The 19790-nt window shown below is 39.1% G+C and overlaps 1 protein-coding gene across 1 annotated transcript; it reads left to right on the top strand.

The window, feature by feature from the left end:
- Positions 1–4513: 4513 nt before the first annotated feature.
- LOC109373080 (vomeronasal type-2 receptor 1-like) lies at positions 4514–19460 on the top strand. Its single transcript, XM_019626669.1, is given in 7 exon segments — positions 4514–4555; positions 4558–4757; positions 9907–10198; positions 12409–12732; positions 17003–17126; positions 18971–19195; positions 19198–19460. Coding segments are annotated over 7 exon segments (1470 nt in total).
- The last annotated feature ends 330 nt before the right edge of the window (positions 19461–19790 follow it).

The following is a 19790-nucleotide window of genomic DNA, read 5'->3' as shown; positions in this document are numbered from 1 at the left end:
CAGCTACAGCACACTATAGCTATGTAGCATGTGATGCATCTGTGGAGAAATGAGGCTTCAGGCTCTGTAGTGAGAGTTTGCTGCTTAGCCAGTCAGCTAATTTTGAGGCAGGGGATTAATCAGGCTGTCAGGTTGTTTCCCTGAAAATAGATGCAGTGGATGAGTTAGGAACCTGTGGCTTTCTCAGCTCAGCAAGACAGCTGTTTAAAATGCTTTATGCCTGTAGTGTCTGAGTGTCTCTCTCCTTGGATATAATTGAGAGCTTTCTCCAGACACACAGGGGGGCTCTTCTGTAACAAGTGGTTAGTACTGATGTGTTAAAAAAAACAACAAAAACAACCCTGCTTTTTATATACCCCAATGCTTCTCATCAATAACTTGTGCCTCATAGAACAATACACTTAAAAAAACTGGTTTGTTATTAGCCTTCTTTTCTTCTCATGATAAAGATACAGGCAAGCCATAATGTCATAATGTCACAAAATTCAATACAGGTAGTAAATTTTTAACTGTTGGAGACATACATTAACTATATATATATAGTAAAGTAAAAACAGCAATTTAAACACACATAACTCAGTGTTGTGTTTATGTTGTGTTTATTTCTTGACTGTTTAGAAGGACAGCTCCACATGGGAAATAAGAAAACAAAGAAGATTAGTGTAACCATTCATCTGATGGTATGGCATGAGTAGTTCCTAGGATTCTAAACAGTTGTAAAGCTAAGGGAATGACATCGAGGACTAGTAAAGCCAAGTAATGTCCAACAAGCTCTGCCTGACCAAGAGACTGTCATCCAGCCTTGAGTTCACGTCAGTCGCTGTAATCCTTGGGCTTTTCAGAAGCACACAGGAGTGTTCACCTGCAGTTGATATGGAGTTTAAGCTTTGGCTCGAAACCATATAACAGCCTTTAAATACGCCTTTATTCTTTGTTAATAAGATGGTTTTCATAACCTTTAGGGGCTCCGGTGTCTTCCTTTGCTTGAAGGCAGAGACAAGTCTGAACAGAATGTGTTATTGCTCCTGGAAGGGAGCCTGACCTTCGCCAGGGCCCCTGGAGAACAGCAAAGATCTAACAAGTGTGTGGAACAAACATAGACCTAGGAGCCTGGGTATGAACACGTGGCATTAAATACCCATGGCTTTTTGCACCAACGTTTATCTGGGGTCTTTTGCCTTGATTGGGGGTTCTTGAAGTCAGAGCCCTGTGGAAACGGTAATTAGATTTACAGTATTATTGAAGAAACAATCTCACCTTGATAGTTAACAAAACAACTTGCTACGCTTGCTGGCTCTGACAGCATATTATTAAGTTATCATTGAATTTGAGCCTTGGAAGCGCTCTCCCAGAACCAGAGCATTACTGACGCCTTCAGACCCGTGGACTCCAAAAAAGGCCATTTAGCCCAAAGTGGCCTGTTTTGGGATAAGGGGCTGGCAGCCTAAGGAGATGAAGAGAGAGCCAGACAGCCAAGAAGCTGATTTAGGACTCATCTTCTTGGACGTAGTCTGGGTCCTTTCTCTATAGCACAAGGCCTCAGAAAGGACGTGGGCTTTGGTATCTGCACAGTAGCACACACTAGCCACATGAACTCATGTTTCTTCATCTGCAAAGTGAACAAAAGGAAACCAGCCATGCACGGTGTTATAAGGGCAAGATAAGGTTCTGAGCATCTGTCACTGCACTTAATGAGCACCCTCTGCCTAGGATCACCGAGGTGGTTTTCCTATTCTCTGCCTCATCTTTGATGAATTCCACGACATTCGGAAGATGTCATCACTGTGGTCCTGGTAAAATATTCTGTCATCCTGGAAATTACAAAAGCCCTGGATACCAGATACCGCTGCTCCCATCAGAAGCCTCATCAACACTGAGTCTAGTTCTCACACAGAGGAAGAATAATGTATGTGAAAACAATTTGTAAAATGTGATTAAAATGCTGGGTTTTGTTATTATTAATGGAGCTTCATCTATTTTAAAGATTTTTTTTTTATGGTCTCTAGCATAACTTTTGCCCAGAGGATTAAGACAAATCAGCTTTGGTGATAAACTTATCTTTGTGCAAGGGGAGTCCTTGGCAACAAGAGGGCTAATTGCTTAGAAACAGCTTCCTTCTGGTAAGAAAGGGAGAGCAAAAAGGAATGAAGAAGAGTTTCAAACAGTTCTGAGAAAGGCTGTGGACTAAACCTTTACAGCACAGGAGAGGGGTTCTCAGGCTGTTGGTGGTCTGTCCCCCAGAGTGCCATTTTGTTTGGATGAAGCCAGCCTCTGAAGCATGTCTGGGAAGAGATTCTCCTGGGAACCTGTCTTTTTCTTTATGTCTTTTCAGTTATTTTAAAACACTGAGGATGGAACCTGTGGACTATCCACATTTCAGAAAACTAAGACTCATCAGACAGTCGACAGACTGAGATGTCCCTCAGGCAGGGGCTCGGGGTGTGTGCTATCTGCTAGTTCACTTGTGAAGGCCTCCTCAGCTGTGGGGAGACTGAGGCATGGGGCTGCAGCTTCACCTGGGAAGTAGTAATGGGAACCTCTCTTTTGGAATTCTCCAGGGTCAGGTAGAGATTACACTTAAGCAACAATTGTGTATTGGAAATCCTTCAGTGGGTGAAGTGAAGGAAATGACTCTTGTGGGGAAGAGCTGGTAGGACCCAGGTGACTGGTAATGCTGACGATATTAGGGTGGTAAATATGTGGTGAGTGTGTGGTGGGGGACGGTTGGAGTTGGATGTGCATGTGTGGAGGAGTTGTAGAAAAGGAGGAACCATCTTTTTTCCAGTAGCATTTTTTTTCTGTTTATAAAAGAAATATAAGAATATTGTAGAACATGGGAAAATATAGAAAAATATAAAGAAGTAAATTGAAATCACTCACAACCTATAACCAACAAATAATTAAAAGTACTGTATAGGTGTTGATCTGGACTGGAAATGAATATGGAAATGTGACAACAGCTGGTTTTTTAAAATAATGGGAAAGAGTGTTTTTGTTTCCTTTTTTTCTTCTTTTGATTTCAGTTTGCAGTACTTTCTTCTAGTGCTTTTAATGGAAATGTATGGATGAAAGAGCTATGATATACTGGTAAAGTTTATAAATTTAGAATGTAATTATATATGTTGCTTTGTTATCTGTTACCTTCACTTTAAGTGTGTTATGAGCTTTTCCCTTGTGAGTATTCTCTAAAACGTGATTTAAATGGCTTCGTTGTATTCCATCATGTTAACACCTCATGTAATCAATTTTAGGAATTTCCTATAGTGTACATTTAGTTAGTTACATTTTTGACTATTATAAATAAAACTGAACTCAATATCCTTATGCATCATGTTTGTGTGGATCTGTATTGTGTCACTGAGACAAATACTATGAAGTAAAATCAGGTGATCTTAAAAGGTATACACATTTTTCATGCTCCTCATACATGTAATGGGATTGTGTTCTGAAAATATGAACTTCTACTCCAAGGGGAGATGTGTGAGAATGACCAAAGAGGGAGACTGGGGGACTTGGAATCCATGGTGAGGTGCTCTGGAGAGAGAGATGGGAGATATCCCTGAGAGGGGCCGAGCAAGAAAGGCAGGAGGGAAGATTCTCAGGAAAGAGCCCAGAAATTCTCAGGGATTTGTGTTTGAACCATTGAGAAAGTCAGCAAAGTCAGCCAAGGGCAACACTTTACCTTGAAGAGGAGGTTAAAGAAAATGATGTCTATAAAAAACATTCCTTAGGGCCGGCCGAGTGGCTCAGTTGGTTAAGAGCTCGCTCAAGAGTTCAAGTTTGGAGCAACAGCGGTTCGAGTCCAGCCCGAGCTGAGCAGCCGCTGAGCTGCCAACAGGTAGCAGGATGGCTCAGCTTAAAAAAGAAAAAAAAAACCAAAAAACATTCCTTGAACCCTTATGGGCTTTACAAAACCTTTCTAGGGTCGCTTATTATCCTAGTCACTGATGAACTTGAGGAACAGAAATTACATGACTTTCATCACTAGTACAAGTGGCAGAACACAGATTCAAAATGGTGTCTTCTGGTTGAAATCCCCCACTCAACATTTTATATACCCCTCACAAAAGAGCTTGGCATGATGCCACTTTCTAAAAACTTTCTGATGAAACAGAATGCCTTTTCTCCCCTTTAGGTCTAGAGCAGCTTCCACAGGGTGGCTGAAGGGAGGATGAATGAGACTGTCGTGCCATACTCAAGAAAGGGGCAATTTCTACAAAATGCAATGACTCTATTTTAAACTCAAAACCCACTATTATGTCATAGATTATTACTAAGCACAAAAGAAACTTTTATGAGGCTCTTTTCAAAAGGACTGCTCAGCTCCTAATCCAGATCCGTAAATTGCAGGTGAGTGTGAGGCTCTGTGATTGACCGAGGCATGACAATTATGTGGCAAGTAGTGGCAAACTGAGTCCACTGAGATGTGACACACATTCACTGTAACACTCTATCAAGGTGCCTCGTTAAAACATTTACGACCGGTCATTTTCCCCAAATTCACCTTATTAAAATGGCCGGCGGAAAGAAATGCTTGGTTCTAGGATTTCTTGCTTTTTTTTATGGGCTGAATTGCGCATTGAAGGCAAAGAAGAAACAGAAGAACAGACCTGTCAGTTGCTGGGCAAGTTTGATTTGAATGGGCATGTAGATGCCAAAAACCATTCACTTGTTATTGGAGGACTGTTTCCTATTCATGCCAGGACCATTCCAGCAAATGAGTCGATTTTGGAGCCAGTGTCAGCAAAATGTGAAGGGTAAACCATTCTTTTTGTCTTCTTTTTACATCAATCACAGGTGGTGGGGGTGAGGGAGTCAAAACCTGGAGCTGGAGTCGTGATGCCAGCTCTAACTCTGACAGGATCGGTACTTCCTGTTTCTGGGCCTCAGTTTCTCCAAGGTGGACATTCTAGGATTGCTCAGAAATAAGAAAAGCTTGGTCTCTAGTGGGCCCTTTCCCACTTCTGTACATCAGAAAGAAAAAGGACAGGCTTTGTATGCTACAGAACATGGCTCATCAGAGGGCGGCCTGTGGACCAGCAGCATCAGTACCCCCTAAGAGCCTGTTGGAAATGTGGTGGAATCTCAGGCTTCATCCCGCGTCTGCTGAATCAGAGTCTGTGTTTGGACAGGGCCTCCTGGTGACTCATATATTCATTAAGGTTTGAGAAGCACTGATGCAGAATTATGCAGTGCTGCAGCTTTACTATGAATTGTTATTAGGCTACACTCTCTGCAAGTGAAAATACAGTGTGGGAACGCTGAATTTATTTGTAAGCTAACGTTCATAGCAAGACTCCTTTATCTGGAAGGCTTCTGCCCTACTCCCCTAGCCCCGAAATTGTCATGTCATAAAATGGGGTCCATAACTGATCATCTGAATTTGCTAACAATCCATTGTATAAAAGGCAAACATGGGTTAGATTTCTGGGTGTAAAATGTGTGTGCTTACACACACACACACACACACACACACACACACACACACACACATACACACACACTCTTTAGATATGAAAAGATTGCCAGATATTAAAAGAAAGGAAAATACTCATGGCTATCCACTATTTTACTACCATAACAAAGCAGCTCTTTTCATATTCTTTCTCAGTCCTTTATATAAATGCAACCATAATTGTTGCATAGTTGTGACCATAGCCATGGACGCAATTTTATATTGTGTGTTTTACATTATAGAGTAAGCATTTCCGTGATGCTGCGTGGTAATTATAAAAGCACACTGTAAAATTTTTAGCAACTTCTTACACAATTAAATCTTTACTGATCAAAACTGCTTTCCTTTATCATATTTTAGGCTTCATATTTGAAACATCATTAGAGTGATGGATAACCTGTAATGCTGTTTGCAAAAGGAAAGGATTGCAATTAGTTCCTACATATTCCTTTCCTAGATCTTCTAATTCCTTTCCATTCTTACAATGAAGCAAAAGAAAGCGAGATGAGAAAGGCTTTTGTTAACAGCTTCAATATTGTGGAGTCAGTTTACTATTTATCACAGAAATTTTCACTTTTTCAATCCCTGAAAACGTAAAATGAAAACTGGAGTTTGTCCTACTATAGTACACTATAATTTTGTAAATGAATCACTTAATTGTTCTTTGCTCTTCATCAGAGCTTCTGAACATTATCTTCCTAGCAAAATTAAGTGAAAAAGCCAATGTACATATTTTTAATAAAAACTGACCCCTTTCATTAAAAAACTAATTTGGCATATCTACTGTGGTTGAAAGAGTGGTGAGAAGTGTGTCAGTCCTGTTTTAAAAATAATTCACCCTACCAGGGGTAGTTTGATTTCCCTACCTAGTCCACCTGTTCTTAATTAATTTTCAGAATAGTCTGATGGTAGCTTAATATGTTCTGTCCAAGGATTTTTAACTGTAATCAGTGGGACAGGGTAGTGCATGCTTACTTAACCTTCACTGTAACTCAAAGCCTGAGGAGTCTTTGAAAGATTTCTTCAGGGTCTTCTGATTTTCAGGGTTGCTGCTGAGAAGTTTGATGACATTCTGACTCTTGATATTTTGCATGAATCTTTTTTCGTGTGTTCCAGGGCATCTGCAAAGCCAGTTCCTTGTCCTGAATGCGGGTCAGTAATACAGTCTATCATTGTGGGTGTTCCGCAAATCAGCCTGATTTGACTGAAATTCAAATTGCTCCTCTCTATGCTGTAAAAGGCTAAAACTGTTCCTAGCATGTTAGTCCATCCTAAATATACCCGTATATCTTGGATATTTAACATTCAACATTTAAAAAATTTTTTGATATTTTTTTCAAAATTAGAACTATATAATTCATTTCCACTGATACCTGCCTACAGTTCCCTCCTATCTGTACCCAAACCCAATGTTCTCCAAGCCTCTTAATGTTCCTCCAGGTGATGCAACTTTCCCTCCCAGTGGGAGGGGTCTCATAGGAGGCCTGGCCTAGCTGGTATTCAGGAGGCAAGCTCGGGAGGGCCTAGTCTGATAGTCATTACATTTTGGCATCACTAACCTTTACTTATAACTGATCTAGAAATTCAAGTTGGGGTTTGAAGACATCTCATTTGAAATCCATCATTTAGCAAGACACTAGTTCTGGCTGGCCATCCACTACAGTGAACAGAAGAGGACAGCTTTTCCATTCTTTTGAGAATGTTGTTCAGAGTAGAGAAAGGCAATGAAATAGAAGGAGGAAGAGAGTATTTTAATTTTTTTTTTGTTGATCTAAACAAATTTAGGATTTAGAGAAAATTTCTGAGGAGAAAAAGTTACACATTGTACAACAGTATTGTCAATTTCATAACGGAAATTAACAAGTGAAAGAAAATTGTCACAGATCCCACACTTCCAATGATTATCCTTTACTCATTTAAAAATTTTCCCTGTTGATACATATCCAAATGATCGCATAATTTACATGTAATTTTAATTATAGCATGGAAACAACTTTGCACATGGCATGTTTCACTTAATATTATATGCATGCTGCTGTGTAATTTCTCTAATTATAGTTTTTTAATGGAAAATGTTCCTATCAAGTCAATGTACCATAACTTATTATTGCTGAGCATGTAAGTTCTTCAACATTATAAATAATTTTTTTTTTTTTTAGCTGAGCCATCCTGCCACCTGTTGGCAGCTCAGCAGCAGCTCAGCTTGGGCTGGGAATCAAACCACTATTTCTCAGAGCTCACACTCTTGAGCATGCTCTTAACCAATTGAGCCACTCAGCCGGCCCCTATAAATAATTTTGTGATGAGCAGTTTGGGACATACATAGCTTTTTCCTTTGAGAAGAACAGTTTGTTCATATAAATTTTCAGGGCTAGAGTTATTGATTCAAAGCAGGTGAACATTTTTCTAACTCTTGAAATGTATTGCTCTATTATCTTTAAAAAGATCAAGCTATACAGTACTACCTTGGTTTGTGAGCATAATTCATTCTAGAAACAAACTACTCATATTGCAAGACGTCACTCGTTTACCATGTTAAAATGTATTTGAAATGTTTGCTCATCTTGTAGAACACTGGCAAACCAAGTTACTCGCAATCCAAGGTTTTACTGTATTTATTTCAGAAATGTGTACGCTAATTCATATTGCCACCCGTGTAAATTTGGAAACCACCTCTCCTGGGACAATGAAACCCTTCATGTCCTGGCACCTTCTGGTTTTCAGTCTCTTCTTCCCTGCGCCACACCTACTCTTACTCTGTCCTCCAAGCGTACTGACCTTTTCATGCCTACAAAGTGTCATGTTCTCTTTTTGTAATGCCTTCACACATGCTGTTCTTCCTGCCTGTAGCATTCACTCCTTGTTTTTATGTTGCCCTTCAAGACTCTGATCGGCTGTTAAATCCTCCAGGGTGAGGTGCCTCTCTTTTGTACTTCATGGCCCCTTGTGTCTACCCTATCACTGTTTTTATCATTTTGTGCATCACTTGACTATTTTTCTGTTTCTTCACTTTGACACTGTAGTGCCTAGCTTGTTCACTGTTGTATTTATAGTGTCTGGCACCAGTGGAAATCAATAACTACATATTAAATGAAAAACCAAGCTAAGCAAAACTAATTAATTAAAGAGACATGGAGAACTCTATAATCTGCCAACATGGCTATTTGCAATTAGACATTTAATTTAAAAATATTTATTGAAAATAAAGAGAAAAAATCTCTAATACTATGTTCCCAAGAATGGAAAATAAATTGTAAATTTGGGGATGCCACGAACCCCAGGCAAAACCCAAACCAGCTCCCAAGAGGTCAGCACCTTTTATGGTCATGTCCCAGCAAAATCAGAATGGAAGGGATTAAAATTAATCCAAGTGGCAATGTCTGGAGTACGTACTGTGCAATTTAAACTGTATCACCAAAGAAAGGCCATTTGGGAAAGGAAGTGCAAAAGAGAAAAACAAGGTGAGGATAATTCGATGACAAGGGAAAGGTCAAAGGGAGAAAAAAAGAGTGTGCATGTTCATTTAAATTAAAAATATATATTTATTGAGTAGAAGATATGGAATGAGATGCTATATAGCTACAGAAGATATTAAGAGAAAAAATCTTGAGGTCCTTGCTTTTAAATAGATTAAAGTTCTGTTAAAACTGGAAAGAAAGAGTTGGGAATAGTTATTTTTTTTTTATGGAGAAGAAATCGAAAAAAGAATGTACTGAGGGTCTTCAAGAGAAATATTTCCCTCTTTAATGGCCAGAGAATGGAAAGGCGGAGGCATCTTATTTATGGTTATATGTGAGAATGGTAGGAAGGAGACATTTTCCAATTAAAAAAATCTCTCAACATTAACAATCAAATCATGGCTGAAAAAATTATTAAATTGAAGTCATAATATATATTATATATTCTGTATAAGTTTATGTACGGCTTTGATGTAGTCCTATAAGTATTTTCATGTATCTACATAATTGTTATTATTATCATTAATGTCTAGAGGAAAACAAGAGAAACCTATAGGAAGATAAAGGGGAGGGAAAGGAGAATCATATAGCACCAGGGACTTCCAATGAATGAGGCAAATGTGTTGAGGGGTTATTGGGGGCCCTGTGTGGTGGACAGAATTGAGAAGATAAGAATATTTCTGTGTAAAGAGGTAACTGGCAGTTTGGGGAGATTATATGATATGAAAGATAGACAAGAGCAAGACCATGTCCCAAAAAGATGCTTCCCAACCCAAACCAATCAATAATGAATATGATTCATACATGAGGCCTTGAAGTTTGCAATATCACTTATGAAATATTAACATGCTCAGGCAAGTAACGTGCCTGCTGATATTTTGGCAAAATGCTCCCAGCACCAACCCCAGCTAAAAGCTGTTTTATACCCCTCCCCAACCCTGCCCAAAGACCCGCCCACTGAGGAAAGCCTTACAAAAGTGATTTCCTTTCCAGGTTTAACTTTCGGGGATTCCGCTGGATGAAAACCATGATTCACAGGATCAAGGAAATTAACAAGAGGAAGGATATTTTGCCCAACATCACTTTGGGCTATCAGATCTTTGATACGTGTTCCGCCATCTCCAAGTCTGTGGAAGCAGCTCTGGTCTTCCTTACCAGGCAGGAAGAAAACCAGCCCAACTTTAGAAACAGCACTGGAGCACTTCTGGCAGGAATTGTGGGAGCCGGTGGATCGTCCTCTTCCGTTGCTGCTTCAAGAATTCTAGGTTTGTATTACTTACCTCAGGTGTCTCCTTATTGTGCCGGGTACTAATTTATAAGAAACACAAGCTATGTTTGTGGAGATTGCAGCAACTAGTCAGGTGCTCAGGTGAGGGTGGGGTCTGTTGCAGAGACCAACAGGGATGGTGGTGGTGCTGCTGCCCCTAGTTACTCTGTTCAGTCCTTAGGCAGCAAGTGTGACTTGCTTTTGTCTTGAGGCTGTGACCCAGTGATTGGTATGTAAATATCTCACTAGGCGCTGTGCCCTGTAGCACTGTGGGAGCGCAGAGTAGGTGATGGAGAAAGACTGCTTGGCTGGTTGATAGACGGTATAAGGAACTCATTTTGTTCCTTGCCTATGTTAATGCTAATTATTCATTACCCTTTTTATTCTATACACCAACATGCTGAAATGCACCTGGGGATTTCACGAGATAGAGTATCGACAGATTATTTTAAATTCAGAGACTGTGACACGTTTCACCTTAATAATAGATGATATTAAGAAGAATGGATTGTTAAGGAAATATAAGTAAAGCACTATAATTATTTCTAAGGGTGGGTCATTAAAGTATCAATAGTCAGAATGTATGAATGTGAACGATGATTAAGCTTATTTGTGTTACTGATTGGAGAATTTGAAATAATTGTAAAAAGTAGCATTTACATAGTATTCTTATAAAGCTGCAAATACAAATGTAGGAGGGACAGGAAAACACTGAGAAACAGAGCCTAGAGGAGGGGTCAGGTGACACAGCTGACACTGTAGGTAAGGGCTTCATGCAGCTCAACGGACTGCTGCTGCTGTGAGCTCTACTCGTATCTTCCACAGAACAGCAACCATGGCCCAGGCACCTGCTAGAAACCTCTAGATAGATTTTATCATTTAAATCCTTGCAGCAAATATGCAAAGAGGGTAAAAGAAATATTTGATGTAAGGCTTTCACATTTGTTGTTTCACTTAATATACTGAGAATATTAAATCATCATATGAGTATATAACATATATATACTTTATATAAGTATATTATTAATATTTGTTACAATATACCAAGTATATATTAAGTATACTTTATATAGGTAAGATGTAGATATAATTACCCTGATTTTACTCATGGGGACACCGAGGTTCAGAAGGTTTAAATGACTTGTCTGCAATCTTATACTAATGAATTATGTGTGGGGTGTTTCTCCTTCCTAAAGGAGATTTTTTCCCCTTACATATGGCTTCCCTGATATTGCAGCTTATATGTTTCCAAAGAAGAATATAAGCTTTAGCCAATGGAATAAGAACAGAACAAAGGGTAGAGAAAAGAGAAAATAGGAATATTCTGTCAATTATGAAAGAACTGACAGTCAAGGAGCTGTGAAATTATAGGAGGTCCTATTGGAGGCAGTGTATTAATAGCACGGGATAGGCATGGGATGCTTTAGGGGAAAATGGGACTTAACGCTCATCGTTGTAGAGTCAGCAAGGGTGAGAGTGAGGTACAGCAGAAATGCATGTAAGGCTGTCAGGAGTTCATGCTACCGAATTCATAAACTCTCCCTGGTGGAAAAGTGCACATAGGGATCACTGGCAAAATGGGAAAAAAGTACCTCTTCATTTATCTAGACAAGTGTCTGTAAAATGAAGGCTTCTAGAATGTGACTGAGACCTGAGGTTGAAGCGCTCCCTACCAACTTTCTCGATCTAAATCTTGGGACCTAGATACTCAGATACTCTGCCAGGGCAGAGAGAAACAAGGAAAAGAGGAGAGAAAGAGGGAAAGTAGTGGTGGTGATAAGACAGAAAGAGAGGAGAGAGAGAGGAGAGAGAGAAGAAAACTGGGCCTGCCAAATAAGCTGAGTCCACTCACCCCATCATCTGTGTGGCTGAGAAGTTAGATCTGAGAAAGCCTGGATGACTTGACTCACACACCTAGTTTCAGGAGAACACAGACAAAAGGGCACAGGGTCTCCTTTTCAGTGCTGTAACCCCACCTGTGAAAAGTGGTGCATTTAATGTCATCAGCTTAATAATTAGCTCCTCCAACTCCCTTGGGGTGGGGTGGGAAAAGGATAGATAAGGGGGCACAAAGTGTTCCCTCAGGCCTTTTGTCTGTGGAAGGATGTGAGACTAAAGGGAGAACAACTATTAAGTTCCCTCCTCGGCCAATAAAACTATTTGGGTATTGTGTAATTTGAGATTTTGCTATAGCTTTCTAATAACTACATAAATTTTTTCAATTGTAGGTGGGCTATGCCTCTACCTGCTCAATTCTTAGTAAGAAATACCAGTTTCCCTCTTTTCTTTGCATAGTAGCTAGTGACATGTTCCAGTCGCAGGCCATGGTAGAACTTATCCAACACTTTGGTTGGGTCTGGGTAGGCGCTATCGTAGCTGATGATGATTATGGAAAATATGGAGTAAAAATTTTTAAGGAAAAAACGGAGAGTGCCAACCTCTGTATTGCATTATCAGAAACCATTCCCAAAGTCTATTCCAATGAGAAAATGCAAAAAGCTGTTGATGCTATAAAGAAATCCACTGCCAGAGTCATTGTACTTTATGATTCATTATTTATTAATAATGAATTGTTATTTATTTCATTATTTATTATAAATTTTTACAATTTTTTGTTAAGAACATTTTATTTTTATTTTTAAATATTATTTATTTTATTTTTACATTTATTTTTAAAATAATTTTTAAAGTTTTCAATTACAATTGACATATAATATTATATTAGTTTTAGGTGCTCATCACAGTGAGTAGACATATATAAGGTTGTATTACAGCTTTTATTCTTCCTCTTCCTATAACAACAGAAGGGCTTTGATATGCAGCACTGAGAAGTGGTTGGTGAGCTAGAGTCAGGGGTCCCCTGGGTGTACACAATGTAAAGACCCAGAGAAGTGTTAGGGAAAATTAAGGGGAAGCCTCTTCACTTACCAGAAGTTAAGAAGAAACCAGGCAGCTTAACTTTTTACTTAATGAAATATTATTTGTAAGAGCCTAGGACTATAGGGCTTTTGCTATTCTATTCTAGTTTTGTGTTTACTACAGGGTGACCTGTAGTGTTACATAAAATGATAGGGTGGTGGAAAAGCATTGGCAATTTAATCTTCCACATGAATCTCAGAATGAAAGAAACAGCAGGAGTGAAAGATGAAAATGGGTGTCAGTACAGCCAGCGTGGTTTTTGTTGTTGTTGTGTTTTGTGTTTTTTTTTCCTGCCTCAAGGCTTGAGTTGGGGGACTGGGGTGTTTTTTCCCTTTATGTGTCTTCTGTCTTCTGTGTGGCTCTTTTGACCTGAGAGCTGAGATTCCCAAACAGTTTTCCAAATCATGCTGGGAAAGGATCCACGAATAACTAACAAGGAAATTCAGATTTCGGAGCTCCTATGTTGTGTCAGACACCTAGGAGATCTTTTTTTCAATCTCTCTTTTTATCCTTTCCTTCCTTTCTGCTTTCCATGGGTAGCTAAACATATGGACTCACAACACACACACACACACACACACACACACACACACACACACACACACACACACAGTAGTTCTTCCTTTCTTTGCCTATCTTTAAGTAGCATTTGAATACATTATGACAGAAAATAAAAATAAAGCCTTATCAGTGTTTGCCACTCTAGGGGATTTTTATTCCTTTGACCTAGAGTTGCTCTGTCCAATACAGCACCCCCAAGTTACATGTAGCTTTTAAAATTTAAATGGATTGAAATGAAAAATTCAGTTCCTTAGTCACATGAGCCAAATTTCAAGTGTTCAATAGCCATGTGTGGCTAGGGGCTACCATAATGGATAGCCCAGATATATAAAATTTCTCTCATTGCAGAAAGACAGAGCATCCCTAGGCCTAGACTATAAACCATCTTCTGTGGTCCAGAGTTCTCTCCCTCAGTGCGGCCTGAGACTTTTCACTTTTGTATCCCTAGTGCTAGGCATATAGTAGGTGCTCAATATAGTGTTTTGCATGAAAAGAGAAGATGTTACCACTTACATATACAAAATTCAAGACTGTTCCTACTAAAAATGATGGAAAAAATAGTAAAATGTTTTTAAATAGTAAAATCTATTTTAATGTTTCATTAGGGCAGAGTAATTTTATTTTTCTCATCTCATTTTTCAATTAAAATTAGGGTTATATTTGTATAAAGAAATTGGTTCAAATGTAGTGTAATTCAAATTTACTAAGTATGTACTATGACTCCACCTCTGTGTTAAGCACTGCAAAAAGACCACTTTCCTCACAGCACTTACAATTTAATTAATTAAATGAGCAAATATTTATTGAGCACAATATTACATGTGTTAGACACTGTTCTAGGAACTGGGGATACATCAGTGTACAAAACAAAAAAAATCCATACCTAATGGATTTAACATTTCAGTGGTAGAAAATAGGCAATAAACAAGATAAATTGATGAACTATATGTTATCTTAAAGAGTGATAATGTTACAGAGAAAAAAATAGCCAGGACTGAGATAGGGAGTGCTGGCGGGAGTGTTGTATTGTAATTTCACATAATGTAGTCAGGAAAGGCTTCACTGGGGAACATTTGAACAACTACTTAAAAGGAAGTGAATACATGCATTATCTAGGGGAAGAGCATTTCAGACAGAGGGAACAGCAAGTCCTGAGGCAGGAGCATGCTTAGCATTTTGGAAGAACACCAAACAGATCAGTGTGGCTGGAGGGAGGGAGGGAGAGAGGGAGAGAAGAGAGAGAGAGAGAGAGAGAGAGAGAGAGAGAGAGAGAGAGAGGGAGAGAGAGAAGTGGGAGAGGAGGTAAGAGAGGCAAGAAAAGGTCAGATCATGTAGGGCCTTATTGGCTGTTGAAAGAATATAGCTTTTACAGTGAGTGAAAAGGAGAGCGATGAGAAACTCCTTCCAGAGGAGAGTCATGACCTGATTTAGGGTTTAAAGGATCATTCTATCTGCCACACAGCAAATAGATTGAAGGAGTGGGTTGGGTGGGGAAACAGAGTAGAACCAGGGAAACCAGTCAGAAGACCAATAAAATAATCCACAATAATGAAGGTAGCTTGGATCCGGACAGATGTGGTACAGAGGAGTTCAGTTCTGGATATAACAGGTAGAAGTCACAGAATTTGTTGACATGTTGGATTTGGAAATGTCCTGCATCAAACAATTAGTGAATGGTATAAGGCAAATTTAACTCATGATGGTAAACTGAGTCTGGAGGTTGGTGAGCAGAAGGGCCTGCATGAGGGAGAGGGTACATATAGGCAAGTAGTAGAAGATAAGGTTGGGGATTATGGGTGAGAATGATGGCGTCAGTGGCAGAAGTAAGGCATTTCGGAGGAGGAATAAGGTTAATGGGGATAATTTTAGACTTGATGAATTTGAGGTGATCATAGAAACTTAAAGTAGGGGTTGTTAGTTTAGGAGTTAGAATTAGAGGTCTGGTGGGAAAGGTTGGTGTTAGACATCAAGACTTGGGACTTCTTATATAGAGCTGCTGCTCAAAGACAAGAGAATGAATGAGCTGCTTTATATCAAGGGATAAAAGCAGAGGACCATGGACCAAACCCAAGAAAAATGCCCTCTGTGATGAGGAGGGTGGAGGAAGTAGAACCAAGAAAATAAATGAAAGACCCCAATGGAAGCCCAGTGCATTTCCAGAAGGGGTAGATCAATTGAGCCAGATATTGAAGAGAGATAAAGGAGAATGTGGCTAGAGGAAAAGCTATCAGACATGGTAAGGAACATTTTAGTGAGGTGAGTGATTTGGAAGCTAGATCATGAGGGTTGAGAAAGGAAGGGATACTGAGAAATGGAACAAAAAGGTCTTGGCTCATTGTTCATGATGATTTTCAAAGTAAGGTATGTGGAAAGCTCTTTTCAGAAGATTGGGTCAGGAGATAGGAAATCCATTTCATTCTGTGGGTGGACACACACACACACACACACACACACACACACACACACACACCCCTTGTAAGAAGCCTATCTATTGTATAGCAATAGGTACTTCAGTAATGTTACATACCATAAGTCAGCTCAGCAATTTCTAGTATTTTCCATTGTTAATCTAATTCAGATTTAACGTAGAAAAATTCTGATTTCTGAAATAAATATAAATGTGATTATTCACTTTTCAAAATAAATCTTTGCTTAGTGGAAAGTACATTTCATCTTCCTTTTAAATAGAAAGTTCTTCATTCACTTTAAGATATAAACTGATTTACAAGCACTGCAGTTGTTTGTACTGGGTCCCTAGGTGCACATCCATGTAGAATGTAAAGAGAGGCCCAGGTTTACCCCTAAGCTTTCTAAACTTTTTGTGAGAAAATATTCCAATGTCCTTGTCTACTTTCCCTTTTTCTGTGCCAATTTTTCCCATGAATCAGATCTTTCATCTTTCTTTTCTACTGACTCTTTATGACACATCTTTGATTTTTAGACTATGCTGGAACGACCTTGTGGAAAGAAATATTTTTCAGGCTCTCAAGATAATTCTTGGGATCACAGACCCCTCCCCCCAGCTCTCCAAAAGCAGAAATAGATTTGTCCCCTCCCCAGAGTCTCATGGGCATGGAGTCTGTCTGACTCCCCAAAGTTGGAAAGAGCTAGCTTTAGGATTAGCTTTGCATATCTAGAAGCAACCACAAGACTGACTTTTAGCAAAATTCTTTGCTAGGCTCTCTGTGTTGTTATTCTCTTTGTATATTATCCTTGTCCAGCTGTCCTAGGTTTTCTAATATATCACAAAACGTCCACAGAAATCCAGGCGTGAACTCTCTCAGCTTCACAAGTGGTGGCAACAAAGGTCTCTGTTACTTGTGCTGTGTTTGTTTTTGCTAGCGTCCTCATCCCGTTTGCGCCGATTTGTGTCGTCCTGGGACCTTGAAGGGGATTCGTGACGGGGAACCAATATGCTACTTTGACTGCATCCCGTGTGCTGATGGACACGTGTCACAGGAACCAGGTAGAGATGGTCATTTTTTTCATTGACATAAAAGTGCGATTAGATGAAACATGTTTTGGCAAATAGATTCTTGGGAGCCTTCTATCTAAATAGGTGTGAACAACTTATAACAAAAATCATTATCATCTACCAGACTATTGGATGGTCTGTGCAATGTGAAAAAAAATAACAGCTGGGTTTCAGTGCTCAAGCTGCTACAGTTGGAAAAAGATCTGCATCCATAAATTTAAGAGAGGAAAAAATTTTAATATGTGAAATATGAATAAATGGATTCATAAAAACTATTTACAATGATTTTGATTTATGAAATAGATTAAATATTAGTTACAGAAAAAATAGTAAATAATTGGAAAAATAAGTGAATTACATTTCTATATTTTACTATATTATCTCTAATTTGGAACTATAAGACCAAGAATTCTATCCCTAAAGACTATTCGCTTAAAGCCATAATTACTCAAAGTTTGTAGGACAGATGAATTCTGTAACTACTGCCCTATGAATTCTTCAGTACAACCTGCAGAATTGCTGTTCTTCATGAGTAGAGTTTTAGCTGGGCTTGTTATGCTTAGCCTTATGAAGCATGTTGGAGCAGGTTTATTTTTATCTCTACCTTCTGTTAAAGATAACAGAAATTGTACTTGTCTTTTGTCAAAAGTCCCTCAATAGCAGTTAATTTAAAAGAGAGTTTAAAAAGTGTAATAATATTCCCACATGGAAAACAAGCACAGCGCAACCTGAACAGCTCCCTGGGCCCCACATGGCCCAGTCTCTGCACAGTTATGTCAAGAGAAGCCCCATCCCACAGTCAGAGTGATTGAAAGGGGATTCTAGTCTGTACCTGCATCTTTCAAAGAATATGAAAGAGATTCATTTCATAATCTACCACAAATAAGTTTTTCTTATGTTGTGATATTCTCCCTTAGAGCCTCTGCCCAGATAAAAGCCCTTAGTCAACATGGTTATTTTTGTTTCCCTTCTTATTCTCAGTCTTTCTCCACCTCTTCTCTCAAATCTACATCTGGAGGGTGAGGAGGGCAAAGCTGATGGGGCCAAGACAAAATTATCTTCAGTAGGTGAGGGCGATATTGAACGGAAGACTGAAAACACTAGTATTTTAACACGTTAAGTGCCATGTCGGTCACCAGTGACTGACACTATACTTTCCGTTCGGACCGCGTCAGTCACCGGTGACTGACGATATACAATTTAAAAAATTATATTCTTCTATTAGGAAAACTAATTTCACTTGAATCACTTTCACATGTTTCTTCTACTGACGTTGTCACTGTTACGGGTAAAGAAAAAAATTTTTAAACTGCACTGGAACACGAACCACAGACAACTGACTGAAGAGAAAGCATATCTGGAAATCGGATATCGCGGGCTAAACGGAAAGGAAGACAAAACAGACTTGGTGCTTAACGTGTTAATCAGCCTTATCCCTATCACAATTCTCTTGATTGTTTCACCTAGTAGCTTTAATTTTCTCATATATGGGAAATCATCTATGAATTATTCTGGAGTTTATGAGGCTACACACCTCCTTTCTCAATTGGATAATTGGAAGAGAAAGAAAGAGGAATCTTACTGAACAAAGCCCATGGAGGAAAGGCTGAAGCCAAGAAGACCGAATTTCCAAAATTGAAAATAATTCTCAACCTGTAATATTAGCTGCATACTTTAAGACCACTTTATCACTGCGTTTTGGAAGATATCATATGTTCTCTCTATAAAGGTATCTCAGTGAATCCTGCAATAGGGCCTTTGGCTGCTCTGAACTATTACAACTGAAGGGGTCAGTTGGATTTCTTTGCAGTCAATCACTGTTCTTAGTCCATTAGGTCAAAGGGAGTGTGAATAGTGTGGTGAAGACTATTGGTCAAATGCACAAAAAAGCGAGTGCTTGCTGAAAGAGGTGGAACTCCTTGCTTATGACGAGGCCCTAGGATTCACGCTTGTCATTCTCTCTGTCTTTGGGGCGCTTGTGGTCTTGGCAGTCGCAGTTGTGTATGTGATATACAGGCACACTCCGCTTGTGAACGCCAATGACAGGGAGCTGAGCTTTCTCATGTCATCATGCTGCTGTCTTCCATGCTTTTCATTGGCAAGCCATACAACTGGTCCTGTGTGGCCCGCCAGGTCACTCTGGCCCTGGGCTTTTCTTTTTGCCTGTCTTACATTCTTGGAAAGACTATTTCACTGTTTTTAGCCTTCAGAATTTCCAAATCCAAAACCTGACTTATATCCATCTGCCCCCTTTATCAGAAAATCATTGTGTTAATGATTTTCAAAACATTATTCTGTTTGAAAAATAAAAATGAAGGAAATTAAGATGTCAGCAAAGCAGTTATTAGGTTGGTTATATAGTGAATACCTGGATGGCAAAAAAAAAAAAAAGCAAATGTTTACCTAGAGCAGCTATTAGAATGTAGTATTTTTAAGAATAAATTAAATGATAGATATTTGCCCTTGAATTATCCATAGTGACCTGGAATGTTATAAAAACATTTTCAGTCTTCTTCCAGATATGAATCTTTGAAAATGACCTCCATGCATTTATGTGCATATGATGTATGGAAAAACAGAATTTGTAGAAATGCTGATAAACCAAATACCGACATGCATACTTGATTCTAGGAAAACAAAGGGATCAGAAAGAGC

The sequence above is a fragment of the Hipposideros armiger genome, unplaced genomic scaffold (assembly GCF_001890085.2).
Source record: "Hipposideros armiger isolate ML-2016 unplaced genomic scaffold, ASM189008v1 scaffold_16, whole genome shotgun sequence".
Taxonomy (NCBI): domain Eukaryota; kingdom Metazoa; phylum Chordata; class Mammalia; order Chiroptera; family Hipposideridae; genus Hipposideros; species Hipposideros armiger.
Note: the sequence above shows the minus strand (reverse complement) of the source record. Positions and strands in the feature narration are given on the sequence as shown.